This window comes from Cricetulus griseus, chromosome 7 (assembly GCF_003668045.3).
Source record: "Cricetulus griseus strain 17A/GY chromosome 7, alternate assembly CriGri-PICRH-1.0, whole genome shotgun sequence".
In the NCBI taxonomy this organism is placed as follows: domain Eukaryota; kingdom Metazoa; phylum Chordata; class Mammalia; order Rodentia; family Cricetidae; genus Cricetulus; species Cricetulus griseus.
Window position 1 is genome coordinate 46,286,496 of NC_048600.1, and position 19,949 is coordinate 46,306,444.

The following is a 19,949-nucleotide window of genomic DNA, read 5'->3' on the forward strand; positions in this document are numbered from 1 at the left end:
ACTAAGTCATGTGACAGAAACAGCATGGTCCTAAAGACATATAAAATGACAGAACTGAACAGTAAATCCAGCTAGAAGCCAACACAGCTAGTCACTGACTTTTGAGAAAGATGGAAAAAAACAGCCTTGGAGAAAAGACAGCCTTACCTGCAAATGGTGCTGGGAGAAATGAGATGCCCACATATAGAAGAAAGAAACTAGCCCTCATTTTTTACCCTATACAAAAAATTAACTCCAAATGGGGTAACCTTAATGTAAGAAAAAGTAGAGAATGTAATTCAAGATATAGGTATAGGAAAGGACTTTCTGAATAGGACCCCAGTTGAAAAGAGAAATCTTTTGTGTAACAAAGGGAACAGTTGAGTAAAGAGAGAGCCCACAGACTAGAGGAAATCTTTGTCAGCTGCATATCTGAGAGGATTAGTAAGTAGAAAACACAAAGAGCTTAAAAAAACAAAAAACAAACAAACAAACAAACAAACAACCTGACTAATAAAAAAAAACCCAAAAATGAAATAATGAAAGGAAAAGAATTCAGAAAGGAGGAAATAGAAATCATCAATAAACATAAGAAAACTATTTAATCTCACTAGCCATTGGAGAAATTCCAATTAAAATCACATTGGCATTACATATTACCCTAGTATGAATGTCAATCATTAAGAAAGCAACAGGGTTGGCAAAGTGGTTCAGAAGGTAAAGACCCCTTGCTGCCGAGCCTGCCAGACTGTGTGTGATTCCTGAGGCCCACATGGCAGGAGAGAACTGACTCCTACAAGTTGTTTCCTAATGCACACATATGTAGATAAATGCATGGATGGATAAATTTAACAAAAATTTAAGAGAAAAACAACAATAAATTCTGGCACACATGTGGACAGATGTGATACTTATCAACATCTGGTGGGAATGTAAACTAGTCCAAATTCTATAGAAATGAGTATGAAGGTGCCTCAAAAAATTAAAAAATGGATATATCATATAGCCATGCTATACCCTTCCTGAGTCTTTACCCAGAAGATCAAGGTCAACATAGCCTGGAAACACTTGAACATCAATGTTTATGCAAAGGTATTCATAATAGCTATGTTATGGAAAAAACCTTGGTGTCCGACAACAGACTTTTTTTATCCATAGAAAAATAAAGTTATGTTGTTTTCAGGGAAATGGATTCAACTGGACACAATCTCAGAAAGACTCATATTACATGCTTTCTTTTACTTGTCATCCCTAGATTTTATATAGTCACATAAAATCATGTATATAGATTAAATGGGAATAAGCAAAATTGTCTAAGGGAATAAATGAAGGGTTGAAAGAAGGGAAAACAGAAGGAAACTGAGTAAGGGGTTAGGGTTATATTCAATATATAATTTATATCTATAAGAAAAAATTAAAGTGTATTTTGAAATTATTAAAAAATAAAAATTAACGCCCAATTTTTAGTATAAAGAGTATACCAATAGAAAGCGAAAGAAAGAAAATAAGGTTAAGAAGTTGGTATTTTATGAGGAAGAAACAAAAAATGCTTAATAAATCAAAATCTTGTTTTAAAAATAAACAAAATACTAATGTCATCAGTACAAAGGGAGACAGTGCATGACTACATGCATAAAACAGAAACAAATTAAAGGAGGAATGGCCATTAAAGCTGGGTAAACTTGGGGCTGGAGGGATGGCTCAGAGGTTAAGAGCACTGCCTGTTCTTCCAAGGACCTGGGTTCAAATCCCAGCACCCACATGGCAGCTCACAACCATTTATAACTCCAGTTCCAGGGGATCCATCACCCTCACACAGAGAGACATGTAGGCAAAAACACCAATGCACATAAAAATAAGTAAATCATTTTTTAAAAGCTGGGTAAACTTAAAATTGAAATACATTAGTTTGCAAGCCTTAGTAGAAATGCCTGCAGAAACCTAGATGAAGTGTGTAATTGCTTAAGGAAATACATGTTCCTAAAAATTGACATCTCAGAGTCAGAAACTGTAAACAGACCAGTTTCTATGGCATAGAGAAAATTATTAAGAAATTGTCCCATGAAACCTGAGGCCCAGATGGTTTTACAGAAGAATTTTATCAAGACTATGTAGTTCCAATGTTCCATAAACTATTCCAGAACATAGAAAAGGAAGGAAAGATTCCCAATTACTTGTATGAAGTAGAATAACCCTGTTTAAATTAAGTAAAAAAATACAAAAAAGAAATACAGGTCACTACATCTCATGAACATCAATGAAAAAGTCTAAGCAACTTACTATTAGAGTCTGCCACTATATTAAAAAATAATAAAACACAAGAAAGTGAAATTTATTTCAACACTATAATGTTGGTTCACTATTTGGAAACCTATTTATTATATATATCACACTACACATTACTAATTCTAAGAAAAACATTATTATCTCCATAGATCATAGTCAACCTTTGACAAAATGTAAAGCCTGTTCATAATAAAAATATTAAATATAAGTAGATATACTTTTCTCTTTCTTTTTCTTTTTTTTTTTTGTTTGTTTTTCGAGACAGGGTTTCTCTGTGGCTTTGGAGGCTGTCCTGGAACTAGCTCTTGTAGACCAGGCTGGTCTCGAACTCACAGATCCACCTGCCTCTGCCTCCCGAGTGCTGGGATTAAAGGTGTGCACCACTAACGCCCAGCTTGATATACTTTTTCATACTCTAAATATATAGTTTTAGTCCTAAAACCAGTACTTTATTTAATGGAGAAACACTGGAGGCATTTCTCCTAATAATAGAGCAAGGTAAGGTGTCCATTATCTCTACAAATATTCACCCTGCACTGGAGGTATTAGACAGTATAATTAGACAAAAAATATGGTAGACTTAAAATGAATAAAAGAGAAATAAGATATCTCTATTTACAAATGACATATACCAGCTAGGCAATGGTGATGTACACCTTTAATCTCAGCACTTGGGAGGCAGAGGCAGTTAGATCTCTGTGAGTTCAAGGCCAGCATGGTATACATACTGATTTCCAGGCAAGGTGAAGATACATAGTAAGACCCTGTCTCCAAAAATAATTTCACAAGTAATATATACCTAGAAAATATATGAGAATTGGTGATGGAACTAACTACAATAATAAAAGTGGTCAGTGAATTAGTAGGATCTAAAATTAACTTGCAAAACTGAATGGGAAGAGAAGTCAGTCAGAAAAGCCCACCACCTATAAAGATTCCATTTAGATATGACCAAAATAAATAAATCTATGGAGACAGTGTAGATCAGTACTTGCTTAGGGCTAAGATTAGTGGGTAGTGGAGGCTATGGCAATGGGATATGATGCCTGCTAAGAGCTACAGAGTTTCTCTGTGATATAACAAGTATGCTAAAATAGATGGTAATGATGGTTCTACAACTCTGCAGATATGTAAGAACCATTAACTTGTGTACCATAAATGGGTGAATTGCATACATTGTTAATGAAATCTCAGTAAAGTTGCTTTTAAAAGTGTAGGTGTGCTGGGGATGGTGACATGTGCTTTTAATCCCTGTGTTTGGGAGGCAGAGGTACACACATATCTCTGTGAATATCAGGCCAGCCTTGAACAAATCAAATTCCAGGACAGCCAGGGCTGTAAAACAGAGAAACACTGTCTCAAACAAACAAACAAACAAACAAACAAACAAAAACAAAAACCAACCAACCAAGAGAAAAACCCAAGTATAGGTGTAAGGCTGAGCCCTCAAAGGAGTTGAGCTTTTTTGAGATGACTGCAATGTTCTATACCTTGACTGTGAAATATGAAGTATGCAATTTTGCAAACCTCTTCAAAAAACACATAAACTAATCCTTGCTAAAGATGATAGGATTCACATAGATTTCTAAATGCATTATGTAGTAAGGAGCCCCACTTACAGTTGGAAAGATTAAATACCAGGGAATAAACTTAACTAGATTTATGTAAAATCTATAATAAATAATTTTGTTTCAACCAGGGTTTCTCTGTGTAGCCCTGGCTGTCCTGGAACTCTCTATGTAGACCAGGCTGGCTTCAAATTCAGAGATTCACCTGTCTCAGCCTCCTTAATAATGAGGTTAAAAATGTGGGGCACCACATGAAAACATTTTTAAAAAATTATTTATTTAAAGCATTCCCAAGGGGCTGGGGAGATGGTCCAAAGGTTAAGAGAACTCTCTGCTCTTCCAGAGGTCCTGAGTTCAATTCCCAGCAACCACATTATAAAACCATCTATAATGAGATCTGGTATCATCTTCTGGTGTGCAGACATACATGCAGACAGAACACTGTCTATTTAATGAATAAATAAATCTTTTCTTTTCTTTTTTGTTTTAACAATGGTTTCTCTGTGTAACAGCTCTAGCAGTTCTGGAACTAGCGCTGTAGACTAGGCTGGCCTTGAACTCACAGAGATCTGACTGCCTCTGCAGTGCTGGGATTAAAGGGAATGTGACGCCGCCTGGGTAAATAAATCTTATTTAAAAATAATAAATTAGCAAATAAATAAAACATTACTGAAAGGTTCAAAAGTTGATTGAGCAAACAGAATTAATCTTCTGTGTTTTAAAAGGACGTTTCAACATCTTCTAAGATGTCTGTTCTACACGCACATACACATAAAATCAGGTAATTAGCAATTTATTTTTTATTTTTCTGTATGTGTATTGGTGTTTTGCTTGTGCACCACTTAGGTGCCTGATGCCCGAGGAGGCCAGAAGAGGGCATCAGATCCTCTGGAACTGGGGTTAGTTTTAAATTGCTATCTGGAAAAGTAACCAGTGCTCCTAACCCATTGAGCCATCTCTACAGCTCATGTAATTGGCAGTTTCAATAAATTTCAGAATAACCAACAAGCATGCCCAACTCCCATTCCTCTGAGGGACTGACATCGAAGAACTTTTCTCAGGTCTCTGGGTTATCTTAAGTGTCTTGCAGCCCCTTTTCGTGTCACCTATTAAGTAAGTTAGAGGGATTCTCCTAGTTTATGGCTCCAACACAGACTGCCAGGAGGGCCCAGCCTACTGACTGGAATGCTGTGTGAGTACTGACAGGAAAGCTGACATAAGGGATGACAGGAAGGCTGACACGAGGCCAGACCGAAGGCCGCGCTCACAAGATGGCCGCAGCCCACTCAGCACCAGCCCTCTGACAGGAGGATCCTCCACCTGCTCGCGCCGCTTGCTCCGGGCCCCTTGGCGCTCTCGACCTCCGCAGTTGGAAAGAGGTGGAGTAGTCCCGGGTGGCGGCGACCCCGGCGTGGGAGCCGGTGGGCAGCTCTTCTCCGGGGGACCCGCTCTCCATTGCCGCTTGCTCCTTGGCCAAGCAGGCCTCGAGCCTTGGGACTTGGTGGCGGAGACCTCGGGGCCCCCTCAACTGCCACACGCCACACCGATGCGAGGCGAAGCGGGTCACGTAGATCAAGTCAGGCCTGTCCGGCCGTTGGCGGCTGCCAGCTGGCACCATCTCAGCCTCGCGACAGGCGGGTGACCGACCGGACCTCAGCTCTGACCTGAGCAGGACGGCTGTGTGTGCGCGCACACGGGTGTGTGTGTGGGGGGGGGGCACAGACCACGTGCAGCACTGTGGGGCGGGGAGAAGCGCTGGGGGCTAGACCAATGAGAGGGGTGGGCGGGGCTTACTAGAGGCCCACCCTCCAGCGAAGACATTGGGGCGGGGCGGGTGACTGGAGTCCAGAACACTATGGGAGCCTGGGTACTGGGTGGGAAGTTGAGGAGTGATTGGTTGTGGAGCTGGGAGGCCAGGGTTTGAGGTGAGGAAGGAATTAAGGAGATGAGAGACACGAGCAGCTTGCAGAAGACAGGAGCCTAGGGAGGACCCCTCTTCCAGAAATTGGGAGGCAACGAAAGTGGTAATGAAGGGGAAACAGGAAGGTCCTAAAGTGGGGAGGATGTCCATTCATCTAGAAAGATGAGGGGCATGTAAGAAATGTCAAATATGGTATTTTCTTTTTTTTATTTATTTTTATTTGAATTAGAAACAAGATTGTTTTACATGTCAATCCCAGTTCCCACTTCCTCCCCTCCTCCCCTACCTGCCCCCAACTAATATCCTACCTATCACATATCATTTCTTCTCCCCAGGGAAGGTGAGGCCTTCCATAGGGGGTCATCAGAGTCTATCATATCCTTTGGGATAGGGCCTAGGCCCACCCCTGTGTGTCTTGGCTCAGGGAGTATTTCTCTATATGGAATGGGCTCCCAAAATCCACACAATGATAGGCTAAGTACTGAACTACTACAGGAGGTCCCGCAGATTTCCGAGGTCTCCTCACTGAAACCCACGTTCCTGGGGTCTGGATCAGTCCCATGCTGGTATCTCAGCTATCAGTCTGGAGACCAAGAGTTCCCCGATGTTCAGGTTAGCTGTTTTTGTGGGTTTTACCAGTCTTGTCAGGACCCTTTTGCCCATCACTCGTTCTTCTCTGCAACTGGAGTTCAGTTCAGTGTTTAGCTGTGGGTGTCTGCTTCTACTTCCACCAGCTGCTGGATGAAGGATATAGGATGGCATATAAGACAGTCATCAATCTTATTATCAGGGGAGGGCATTTAAGGTAGCCTCTCCTCTGTTGCTTAGATTGTTAGTTGGTGTCATCTTTGTAGATCTCCAGACCTTTCCCTAGTGCCTGATTTCTTTGTAAACCTAAAACATCTCCCTCTATTATGGTATCTCCTTTCTTGTCTTCTTCTATTCTTCCTCTGACTAAACCTTTCTGCTCCCTCATGTCCTCCTCACCCTTTCTCTTCTCCCTTTCTCATTCTCCTAGCTCCCTCCTGCCTCCTCCTTTGCTCCCAATTTGCTCAAGAGATCTTGTCCCTTTCCCCTTCTCCAGGGGACCATGTATGTCTCTCTTAGGGTCCTCCTTGTTTACTAGCTTCTCTGGCAGTGTGGATTATAGGCTGGTTTTCCTTTACTCTATGTCTAAAATCCACATATAAGTGAGTACATACTACGTTTGTCTTTTTGTGATTGGATTACCTTGCTCAGAATGGTTTCTTCTAGTTCCATCCATTTTCCTGCAAATTTCAAGATTCCATTGCTTTTTTTCTGCTGAGTAGTACTCCATTGTGTAAATGTACCACATTTTCTCTATCCATTCTTCAGTTGAGGGGCATCTAGGTTGCTTCCAGGTTCTGGCTATTACAAATAGTACTGCTATGAACATTATTGAGCAGATGTCCTTGTTGTATGAATGTGCATCATTTGGGTATATGCCTAGGAGTGGAATTGCTGGATCTTGTGGTAGATTGATTCCCATTTTCCTGAGGAGTCGCCATACTGATTTCCAAAGTGGCTGTACAAGTTGGCACTCCCACCAGCAGTGGAGGAGTGTTCCCCTTTCTCCACTTCCTCTTTAGCATAAACTATCATTGGTGTTTTTTTTTTTTTTAGCCATTCTAACAGGAGTAAGATGGTATCTCAGAGTTGTTTTGATTTAAATTTTCCTGATGGCTAAGGATGTTGAACACTTTCTTATGTGCCTTTCAGTCATTTTAGATTCCTCTAGTGAGAATTGTCTATTTAGTTCTGTACCCCACTTTTTAATTGGATTGTTTGGTGTTTTGGAGACTACCTTCTTGAGTTCTTTGTATATTTTGGAGATCAGCCCTCTGTCAGATGTGGGGTTGGTGAAGATCTTTTCCCAGTCTGTGGGCTGCCGTTTTGTCTTACTGACTGTGTCCTTAGCCTTACAGAAGCTTCTCAGTTTCAGGTGGTCCCATTTATCAATTGTTGATCTCAGTGTCTATGCTACTGGTGTAATGTTCAGGAATTGGTCACCTATTCCAATTAAGTCAAGGATATTTCCTGCTTTGTCTTCTAATAGGTTCAGTGTGGCTGGATTTATGTTGAGGTCTTTGATCCATTTGGACTTAAGTTTTGTGTATGCTATAGACATGGATCTATCTGTAGTCTTCTACATTCCAGCATCCAGTTATTCCAGCACCATTTGTTGAAGATACTTTCTTTTTGTGTGTGTGTGAAAGAAAGCACCAAACACATTCGCATTTATTTTCTTTTTTTTTTAAAGCAAATGACCAAGACCCAAATTACCAGATTTTTTTAAACCTAAGCTTAAATTACATATTTAAACAATTGTCAGAACTGATGAATTTGCCAGCATCCCTGCACAACTAGAAAACATCCTTAATTTACACTAAACCAGAAATGTGTTACCATTGATGCAGTAATAGCTTTCATTACTAAATACTGAAAATAAACTTGAAATATTTCTGTAGAGGTTTCATCTGGCAATGTTAATGTCACAGCAGGCTGACACTACTCACTCACATTTCAACACAATGGGAAGCAGATCCATGCTGGTGTCAAAGAACAATCTTGTCCTAGCACTACTCAAGAGTCACAGGGCTCACCTCAGATTACATCTTGTTTTGTTTAAAGCAAAGTGCATACAGAGATTACAACAATTTTAAAGACAAAAAAAAAAGTGGTTCTATTTTGTGGTCCCAATAACAAACTCAAAAGTCTATGACAAATAGGGACTCCGATGAGTTGTTTTATAAATACTTTAGATTAGGTACAGTTATACAGAAAGTCGAGTTTGTTTGAAATCTTCAAAAACAAAAAGTTCCTGTTATTCCTCAAATGGTGCTTGTTATGGTTTTAACATTTCTGTGAAATGTGGCGTTGAATTACTTGTTATCCAAGCATAGCAGGTGCTCCTTACCATTTATCGTCAAGGACTTTAACTGTCCATCTTCTTCAACTTCTACTCTTTCTTGACCATTCTCCACAATTCTCTTTGTAGTGATTTTTTTGCCATTAACAATCTTAGTAGAAGTTGATATTGATTTGGAGTTGCCCATTCCACCGCCACCAAATGATGCTGAAGAGAATGACGTGAGACCCCCATGCCCTAGTGACCCAAAAGAAGTGAATCCTGTATCAAAAGCAGGAAATCCACCTCCAAAAGAAGGAAACCGCTGAAGGCAGAGAAAAACTAGCCTGCACCTCGGTTTCTATTTCCTCGGGAACCCCTCTGGTTCCCAAAAAGGTCATCAAATGGGTCTTCAAAGAAGTCAAATGAAAATGGGTCCCTTCCACCAAAAAATTCCTGGAAGACATCATCTGGATTCCAGAATGTGAAGCCAAACTCAAATGGACTGTCAAAATGACTTCCACCTCCTCCCCCACCACCATTTAATCCTTCTTTGCTGTATTTGTTATAGATGTCCCGATTTTTTGCATCTGATAACACCTCATATGCCTTAGCTACTTGTTTGAATTTCTCCTCTGCCTCTTCTTTATTCTCAGGATTTTTGTCTGGATGCCATTTAAGTGCTTGTTTCTGTTACGCCTTTTTAATATCCTCAGGTGAGGCATGTCTCTGCATGCCCAGAACTTCATAGTAATCCTCCATGTTTTAACAGATTGTTGGAACAAATCAGAGGACGCAGAGGTGGGGGTGGGGATGTCGGGCAGCCGGTCTCCTCCCAGCTCTAGCACAGCTGTGCTGGTGGCAGTGGCGGTGTTGAAGATGCTTTCTTTATTTCATCATATAAGTTTAGCTTCTTTGCCAAAAATCAAGTGTTCATAGGTGTGTGGGTTAATATCGGGGTTTTCAACTCTATTCCATTGGTCTACCTGTCTATTTTGTGCCAATACCAAGCTGTTTTCAGGACTATAGCTCTGTAATAGAGCTTGAAGTCAGGGATGGTGATGCCTCCAGAAGTTCCTCTATTGTACAGGGTTGTTTTGGCTATCCTGGGTCTTTTGTTTTTCCATATAAAGTTGAGAATTGTTCTTTCAAGGTCTGTGAAGAATTGTGTTGGGATTTTGATGGGGATTGCATTGAATCTGTAGATTGCTTTTGGCAAGATTGCCATTTTTACTATGTTGATCCTACCTATCCAAGAACATGGGAGATCCTTCCATTTTCTAGTATCTTCTTTAATTTCTTTCTTTAGAGACTCAAAATTCTTACAGTACAGGTCTTTCACTTTTTTGGTTAGTGTTACCCCAAGGTATTTTATGTTGTTTGTGGCAATTGTAAAGGGTGATGTTTCTCTGATTTCTTTCTCCACAAATGTATCATCTGTATATAGTAGGGCTACAGATTTTTTTTTAGTTAATTTTGTATCCTGCCACTTTGCTGAAGGTGTTTATCAGCTGTAGGAGTTCCCTGGTAGAGTTTTTCGGGACTTATGTAGACTATCATAACATCTGCAAATAGTGAAAGTTTGACTTCTTCCTTTCTGATTTGTATTCCCTTGATCTCCTTTTGTTGTCTTATTGCTTTAGCTAGAACTTCAGGGACAATATTGAAGGGGTATGGAGAGAGTTGTCAGCCTTGTCTTGTCCCTGATTTTAGAAGAACTGCATTGAGTTTCTCTCAATTTAATTTGATGTTGGCTGTTGTCTTGATGTATATTGTTTTTATTATGTTAAGATATGTTCCTGTTATCCCTGACCTCTCCAAGGGAAGTTGTTACAGTTCGGCTCTGGTTCCCTGGGAGTGTAACAACTCTGTTTCACTTAGCTAGGGGAAGGTCCTCCAATGGCCCCTGTTGAAAGTGTTACAGCCCTGATCTGCTCCTCTCTCTTCTGGCTCAGTAGAAAAGTTGTTGAGCGAAGTAAGGTCTTAACCATACCTCATTCAAGAGATTTATTGTCAAGGAAGAATCCAAGAGAGTGGCTGCCTCTGCCAGGGTGGAAGAGGACAGCCAGACAGCCACAAGCTGACCAGGCACAGGGCTCATATAGGGCTTCTTAGGAGCGGGAAGATTTCCATGGTGGGGATTGGTCAGATTTCAGTCCCTGAGCTCAGATTGGCTAGATCTCGACCTCAGGGATTGGTTGGTTTTCTGCTCAGGGTCAGATTTGGCTGTGGTTTCAGGGCCAAAGTGTGTTTCTTTCACTGGTCCCTTTTAGCCTTTTGGCTCTAATTTTAGAGCCAGGGTGTATTTCTTTCACTGGCTCCGATTCTAGGGACAAAGGGTATTCCTTTGGCACTGGTTTCAGGGTCAGGGTGCATATCTTTGGTTCTGGTTGCAGGGCCAAAGTGTGTTTCTTTGGCTCTGCTCAGAGTGTGTTTCTTTGGCAGGCCCTTTTCCCCACAGCCTGGAGGAGTGACCACTTTCACCTTCCTCCTCCATTTCCTATAAGCAGATTCTTTTTTGTTTGTTTGTTGTTTTTTTCCGAGACAGTGTTTCTCTGTGTAGCCCTGATTGTTCTGGAACTCACTCTGTAGACCAGGCTGGCCTTGGACTCAGAGATCCACCTGCTTCTGCCTCCAGAACATTGGGATTAAAGGCATGCACCACCGCTGCCCAGTTTATAAACCAATTCTTTTGGACCCTCCAGTTGAATAAGCTTGTGAGGTCAGATCCGGTCAATGAAGAAAAGACATAGGCACTATCTAAGGATACTTCCTGTTTCAGTGTGTTGTCTCAGGAGTAAAGTTTGCCTTGTCCAGACACTTCCATTGGAGTAGTGATCTCTTTCTTGCTATTGTTAACCCACTGGTTGAGAATAAGACCACTACTACAATCTTAAGCCAAATTTGAAGCAAGCTTTAATTAAATACTGGACAGGAAGATGGACTCTGGCCAGGACCACTCCTGAATTCCCAGGAAATGGCCACAGTCATGTTTTATAGGGCCTTAAAAAATCAAACCCACAGGGCCATCATATTTTCCATCAGGTCCACTCAGGGGCAAGCATACATCTTGATGTGTTTCCTGCCCGCATTACCTCCCACCCACATATGATCAAGCACGTCAGGTGTAGATAGGTCAAACCAACATAGGACAAACAGGAAATTATTCTTAACTGCAAACAGAGCTCTTAACCTGCAAGATATATTTTACCTGTTTTGGTCTCACACTACCTAAAATATATTTCTTTCTTTTTTTTCTTTTCTTGATTTTTTTTGAGACAGGGTTTCTCTGTGTAGCTTTGGAGCCTATCCTGGCACTCGCTCTGGAGATCAGGCTGGCCTCGAACTCACAGAGATCTGCCTGCCTCTGCCTCACAAGTGCTGGGATTAAAGGCATGTGCCACCAATGCCCGGCTACCTAAAACATATTTCTAACCGGGAGCAAACAGTGAAGGGGAAAACACCTTTGAGGAAATGAGCTTATCCAAGAAGAGAGATTGGAACCAGATCAGCCTCATGGTTGGTTGTGTGGAGAATTTCAGTGTGAGGCCCTAACACTGTATCAGTTTGGAAAGTTAATCAGATACAGTTGGAAAGCTTGTGGGAGAAGACAACCCTTTGCTGTCAAAGATTAGGGCCCTAGGTCTGGAGAGAGACCCTTCAGAGAGAACACAGACCTCACAGCTGAAGTCAGACCTGGTCTAGCTGCTGGCCAGTTAGGTTTTTTTTTTTTTTTTTCTCCCAGCCAACCATTTTCCTTTCCTGAGCCTCTGCTGCACAGTTATTTCCTCCAAAATGAAACGTTCCTTCATGGAGGTAGACTCTGTAAGTCTCAGGAAGTAAAAGAAATCTACAAGTCTCTAGAAGTACATAAAGCTGAAGCTTCTGGAAGTCACAAGCTTCCTAAAGCCTTTCCCCAAGGTTATATAAGCAGTTAGCTGTTGCTGGGGAGAGGACATGTCTACCAGCCAGCTTGCCAGCAAGTATGACACTTTCCCCAGTCAATGCTCATTCTGGGGTGGACCTTTTTTTATTGAGCATCTGTTTCTGAGACATTGATGTTCATGTAAGTAACTTCTCATCCATACCTCTGCAAGTACCACAATAAGTTCATTGGTTCATTGAGCTAGAATTGAATGGAATCTCTTTTTTTCCCTATCTGTATAGATGCCTAGAGTGAACAGATGTTTCTTTACATCTCCTAGTAAAAGTTACACAATATCTCCTTTTCCTCGGATGTAAGAATAAATCACAACAGGGCATACTGAGTAACACATAAGAAGAGGGAGTTCCCTTAGATTCAAATGTCATTTTCCATTTACTCAGCATGTAGCCTGTGAGTTGCATACTGTAATTATTTACATTTTCATTTTACTGATAGCATTCTTTTTGCTGTTTTATGGCAAGGGAACGAGGTTTACAAAATATTAAGGGAAACCACCAAAATAATAAAAATATACTTTCCAAATAACCTTGTTACTGAATTCTTACTTAATATATGCAGAACAGTGTATAAGGCATCAGCAGAAAGCTGGATAAGTTTTCAGACACTCAGTGTACCCTTGTAATTAGTATCTGTTCAGACTAATTGATGGGGCAATGAGGAAGTACTTCATACCCTGTTCAGATTTCAGGTGTCATGGGTTATGGTTGTCCTTTGTATTTGACTTTTTTTTTAATCACTCAAATTGTATCTGTGTGATTGTCATTGCATGATTTAGTATCTCATCCTTCATCCATTCCACTAGTGACAGACATTGTTTTCTGATTGAGGACTAGTATTAAAACATGTATAGGAAAATATATCTTTTGTGAAACATACACTATAGGATACATAGTCTGGTGTGGAAATGCTTAGGATATTCACATGCTCAGCTTTAGTAGCTGCTAATGAACAGGTATCCAGAAATGTTTGTACCAACCAGCACTCCACCCTACAAATGAAAATAATCTCAGTTGCTTCATAAGGTTCCTACAACATGGTATTGTCAGACTTCTGACACGTTTGTATTGGTTTATCCAGAGAAACAGACATAATAGGGTGTGTGTGTATAAGAGAAAGAGGCAGGGCTAGAAACAGAACAGGTTGATGCTCAAGTTCACATCTAAAGGTCATCTGCTTTTGGAACTCCTTCTGCTTCCCCTGAGGTCAATCCTTTACTATTAAGATGGTCACTGATGAAAAAAAAAGCCTGCCCTCATCATGGACAGTAATATACTTTAACTAATCTATTGGTTTAAATATTTATCTCATAAACATGTGACATATTCTTACAGGAATATGTAGGAATGTTTAACCAAAAACCTGACATTGAAGCCTATTTAAGGCAGCCCCTAATATTAACGATTACAGTGTGGTTTTGCATAGTTGTAATTTGCATTTCCCCTACCAACAATGAAGTTGAGCTCATCAAGAATTTGGATAATATTCCTTGCATTTAAATCTGTCTGCTATATGTATCTCTGGTAGCTCTTGTTCTTATTCATCAGGAATTTGTTATGAAATTATTAATATATTCAGCATGTCATCCATGGCTTATCTTTTAAATCTTTTTATGGAAATTTAGAAATAAAAGTTTTAATTTTAATATAGTCAAACTATTGGTCTTTTTCTAGAGAATCATACATTTTCTGCTTAATTTCATAGATACTGACCTAAGAAATTCTGTTATCTTCCATAAGCTTTATTTTTATCTTCACATTTAAATCATCAGCATATCTGGGATTAATAGGATGGACAGATCAAGATTAATTTTCCCATATGAATATTTATTCACTATGAGGTTAATCATAAATGATAGTAATTCCTTCCCTTTTGTCTCATCTCAAAGGAAAGCCTCAGCCTTTTACTAGGAAGTAATGTTTACTTCAGTTTTTTTAAATTAGTCTCTATTTTTGTTTTATCCCATTGTGGTGGTTTGAATGAGAATGACCCCCATAGTCTCACATGTTTGAATGCTTGATCCCCAGCTGGTGGAACTGTTTAGAAAGGATTAGCAGGTGTAACCTTGTTGGAAGAGGTGTGTCCTGGGGGCGGACCCTGGGGGCCTGGTGCCTGTGGCTCGGATATAAGCTCTCAGCTACTTCTCCAGTGCTGTGTTGGCTTGCCTGCTGCTATGCTTCTCACCATGATGCGCCCATCCTCCAAAACTGTAAGCAAGTCCTCAAATAAATGCTTCCTTTTATAAGTTGCCTTAGTCATGGTGTTTTTGTGTCGATTAAGAATGTTGCCATCTGATTTTAGATCCTTGCTGCTCTTAGCCTTTATTGGAGAAACCTCATTTCTCAGTGAATGGTAGTTACTGCAGAGATTTAAAATTGGCCAGGGTACTGAGAATAAATGACTGTTGTGTGCTCATCCCTACATAGAATATCTAGATCATCCCCTTCAAGATTCAGGGAACATTGGAGAAGACAGAGGATGAAGGGGAGTATTGTGGAATATTACTTTAACTATGTAAAGATGTGTTGCATTTATTTATGATGTATTTGTTTTTATCGATGTAAAGATGTGTTGCGTTGCCTGCCTAAGTCACCAGATTGGCCTAATAAAAAGCTGAGCAGCCAATAGCTGGGCAGGAGAGAGCTAGGTGGGCTGGCAGGTGGAGAGAGTAAATAGGAGGAGGAATATAGATTTGAGAAGAGAAATGAGAATAAGGAAGAGAGAACGAGAGAGAAAGAGAGGGACAGTCAGCAAGCCTAGCCATGATGACTCCATGGGCTTTTACAAGCAGACACAGCTGGTCTCATGAAGATGACAGTTGTTCTGCTCTGAGAATAACACCCCTACTCATGTACACTCAAGCAATGATAATTAAACTCAGTGGCTCACAAATTAATAATAGTAACAACAATAATAGCAGATATGAAAGTAGAAGGGATGGAGAATTGGAAAGAGGGTTCATCAGAAGGAAGACAGGACAAGAGAAGGTAATCATCAAAATACATTATCTACATATGTGACATTATCAAAGGCTAATTTTAAAAGTCTTTAAAGCTGACTACTGATCCAGACACCAGATAAATCACTGGCCAAATGAGTCCTGAAAACATCACTGAACAGAATTTAATTCAAACTCAAAGAAGTAGACTGCCCCCCAGATGCCTAGAAGTAATAACGTTAGGTGGACCACCCACACATGCTTTTCTCTTTGTAATGCTGGGGGCTCCAGACAGGCTAGGCACTCACTCTACTACTAACCCGTGTTCCCAGATGTGGTTTCTAGTTTTTCAATTGGAAGCAAAGCTTTGCTAAGTCGCAGAGACTGGCTTTGAACACGTTGTTGTGAGCCACCAGGCCCAGATGGTCATTTCATTTTTGCGGAAGTTCCTCTTCTTTCCCTTGGTCTCAACTAGGGCCTTTTCTTCTCGTGGTATGGACTTAAGTTGATGTTCTTGTTTGACTGGCATGACTACATTAGAACATTTTTTTTTGTGTGTGTGAGAGCACCTTTTAGACAATTCTTCCTTCAGTAATAGGGTTACTGTGTGAGAGGTTTGGGCCCTCTGTCTACCTATTCCATTGCTTCTTCGATCTACAATAACTGATTGTTCAAAGATGCTAGGAGGTTGTTTCCTCAGCTAATTCTAGCCAGAATGCAGATACCTAAGAGTTAATTCTCAAATGCAGCTGGGACTGAAAGAAAAAGGATGAAAGGAACTTTATTTTTAAACAAAGTTTTACAAGGTAGCCCAAGCTACCCTGGAACTTTGCAATCCTCCTGTGTTAGTGTCCTGATGCTGGGATTATAATTGTGTACCATCATGTTTGGCTTTTTAAAAAATTTGTCTTGAGAGTTATATAAAAAATTCAAATAAGACCCTTAGTATAGTTGTATAGCTATGCCACCCTAGCTGGTGTGATTGTCATAACTATAACTTGGACTTGTTTCTTTTTAGAAACCAAGTTTGTCTTGTTATGACTGAAATTTTAACATGAACATTTCATGGTCTTGATCTTTCTCTCTCTCTCTATTTCTCTCTATATATCTCTCTATTTCTCTCTCTCTCTCTCTCTCTCTCTCTCTCTCTCTCTCTGTGTGTGTGTGTGTGTGTGTGTGTGTGTGTGTGTGTGTTTCTATCAGGTATTTTTGGGTACATGATAAATGCCAAGAAACTGAATGTTTATGTAAGCTAAAACTTAAATTAGCAGGTTAGTATCTCAAAAAGTAAAAATAAGGCAGAGGATATAGCTCAGTGGTAAAGTGTTATTCAATCCCTGAGGTAGACTATGGTAGAAAAAACCAACTGTTAGATACTGATTTATTATTGGTTTATTTAGTGACTTACTTAAAGCACAATTTGTACTGCTATTGCCAAGCCTGGCTTCACTTGCTCCCATAACAGAATGACCTGGAGAAATGGCTGAAGCAATGGGTCATTGCCTTAACAACCTGCTGACTGCCACACATGCTTCCATCAAATCTTGCTTGCTAGCCTGTCCCACCTTGTGGATTTAGTGTATAAAATTCGAATGGAAACTGGCCCCTAGATGGAAGCCTTTCAGGATCCCTCCTGGCTTTGGTACACCAGTGACACCTGTCCTCTTCTACTGTCACTGGTGTCAGATCCAGAAAGATTGCCAACTCATTCCCATGGCCACCAAGATGATGGTGGGGGTTGAAGTATCTTTCTTAAAAATAATCTTTAAATGGTCTGATTTATAACCCTGGTTAAACAAACAGCTTTTGTTTCTATATGTCTTGATAGAAATTATCTAAGAATTGTATAGAACTTAGAAGGCTTTTGGGTATCATAGTTGCTATCTTAAAATGCTATGTGCTATGAGGATAACTAGAGTGTCTTGCCAGCTTCTGATAGTCCTCAAGATTCTTCCTATGCCCATTCTCAATCAGAGTTGAAGACCTCACGTGAGTGCTGTCAGACACAGCTTTCTGACAACGCCTTATTTATCATACAGTGGTGACAACCAAACCACAGGGTAGTTCATCAGCAATGTCATCAGAGGGAATCAGATACTGAATGGTATTATCAGAATCAAAATGGAGTCACTTGTGTCAGCCCTACTAATAAAGTAAGATGTGTCAGCTCTACTGAAAAAAATAAGTTAAGTAAGGCTAATCGGCTATGGAGAAGGGGACCTTCCGCCTGATTGTTCAGTGCTGCAAGCAGAAACCTTCCAGAGCTCATGGCTTCAACAAAGGGCCTCAGTTTAGGGAAATACAAAAAAGGGACTATAGTCTCCTATTTACAATAACTTTTTAAAGTAGTTCCTTCTTTGTATTCATGTAGTCATTTTTAAAAATGGACCCCCCAAATTTTATTTATTTGATTATTTTTTGACTTTGGCTCCTTTGTGTATTTTTTTTAATAGTACTTCTTTTAAACATAGACATTTGTCTTCATCCATGTCTTTTTCCTCATATGCTTCAGCCACTGTTTTAAGCTTCAGATGCCCCTTTGTCACACTCCTGCCAGGAAGCCTACAGATTGGCCAATAGTGTGCCCCCCTCAAATTGCAGAGTGGGCAACAGCAAGGCAAGGACCATCTCAAGCACTTCGAGGCTACATTTGCTAAAAATACCAACCTACTGCCTCTTGGGCTGCCAGATATCTGATGTAGAACTGAATTTCACATCCATCTCCTTTGCAGTCTGTCCTTGGTTCAGATTCCTGCATAGTTCTGCATGAGAGTTGTATTATTCACTTACAATTGGGCTTACATGGTATGGCTGGCCACAGTAGCCAGCTCTTGATCAACCATATCTAACAGGAAAGTAGCTGTGAACCACAAAATATTGAACGTGGTCTGCCTCTATTCGAAACAGACTGACATTCAACTTCTGCTTAAAAAAATATCAATTAATACTGAATTATAGGAAAAGAGAAAGTCCCTGAACTTTGGTAACACATCTGGAAAAATCTGCAGCAGAGGGGGCGGGGAGAGGAGAAATTTAATTTAGTTGATTTTCTGTGTTGGTTGGTGGTTCCCTAGTCTCATGGTGATGGAGTTGCACAAGTTTTTCAAAGGGACAGAGAAACTGCTGTAAAGATGTGCAATATTCAATCATGAGTGTGACCAAAGCTGACAATATTCTGTGAGAGTGGTGTGTTTGTCTCCCAGGGATGCTTCATGTTGAAGACAGATAGTGCTGCTTTTTCATGAAAAGCCCTGGCCTCCCTGCTGAAGCCCGAGAGGTACTACAAGTTTGACCCAACTCAAAACTGCATGAAGCCTTCTCGCCAAGGGGACACACACCAGAATTTCCAGGAAGAAACAGAATTTCTTAATACTTCTTTCCCAAATGGAGCAGCATGTTGTATGAAATATATAAATTTTGACTGTTACTACTGGTATACGTTAGGTTTTCCAGAGGGCTAAGGAGTTGTTCAGCCAGACCAAACCCTGGGAATTCTAAGTGAGCTTAACCCAGCAGGTGTGGAAGATGGTGTCAACTGCAGAAGGTGTCACTCCTGAGAGTAGAATTCCAGACCCAATACCAGGTTCTGTCATCGTTTCTCTCTGTTTAGTCCTTGTGGGATTTTGATGGGTGGTATGAAATTGGGTAGGATTTACTGGATTATTCACAATCCCTCCAAAACCAAAATTTGCTTAGGTTAGTTTTAAGAAAAACGTAAGGAGGACCTGATGGGGAAAGTCGTGAACATATCTAAGCCAAGAAAACCTGTGAGCACCTTGCTTGTTAAGCAGAGTTTGAAATGCCACATGGCATCATCTCCGGGAGACAGAAGGCTTTTAAACATCTTGATTGCCAGAGAGTTGTGCGCAATGATTGCAATTTCACTTCTTACCAGTGCTGCTAAGAAGCAGCTGCAACAACAGGGTTGATTGGGAAAGAAAAAAGAAAGAAAGGGAAAAAACCACAAAAAAGAGAAGACACAAGATTTTATTATTGTCATGAAGGAGTTGGATATCTCACAGGGAAGCTCTCTTCTGTTTAGTATTCGATGCCACTGTTGCTGTGAAGTTAAAGTGCTTGTAGGAAAAAAAAAGCTTTTACTACAGGAGACTTTACAATGCTTGTAAAAACAATCTGATTTGATTTATGCACAGTAGATTTCTCCAAGTATTACCCCAAAGTCCCCACTGATAGGGCTTTCATCCTCTTTAAATGCAGGCCTCAGCTGACCATCTGCAACTGTTCTGTTAAATTGCCACCTCCACCTTCTACAGCATATTCTCTACAAATGTTAGTCAAAACAAAATTTTACTTCATGTAGGTGTCTTCCCCATTGACAAGGTTTTTCTTTTACAAAAGAAAGGTTTTTCTGTCTTCAAAACAAAACAAAACAAAACCCAGCCCCAGAGCAGGGGCTTGAGTGGGCCTGCCGTTGCCTGCTTTGC

General features: G+C 40.4%; 1 protein-coding gene and 2 pseudogenes across 1 annotated transcript in view; 1 reads left to right on the forward strand and 2 right to left on the reverse strand.

The window, feature by feature from the left end:
• CUNH5orf47 (chromosome unknown C5orf47 homolog) overlaps window positions 1–5,451 on the reverse strand; it is a 37,678-nt gene extending 32,227 nt beyond the window's left edge. The window contains exon 1 of the mRNA XM_027424816.2: window positions 5,154–5,451. Coding sequence (XP_027280617.1) covers window positions 5,154–5,451 — 298 coding nt within the window. The remainder of the gene's footprint in view (window positions 1–5,153) is intronic.
• Window positions 5,452–8,581: 3,130 nt separating this feature from the next.
• LOC100771379 lies at window positions 8,582–9,414 on the reverse strand (annotated as a pseudogene).
• Window positions 9,415–18,812: 9,398 nt separating this feature from the next.
• LOC113836624 lies at window positions 18,813–19,433 on the forward strand (annotated as a pseudogene).
• Window positions 19,434–19,949: the final 516 nt, after the last annotated feature.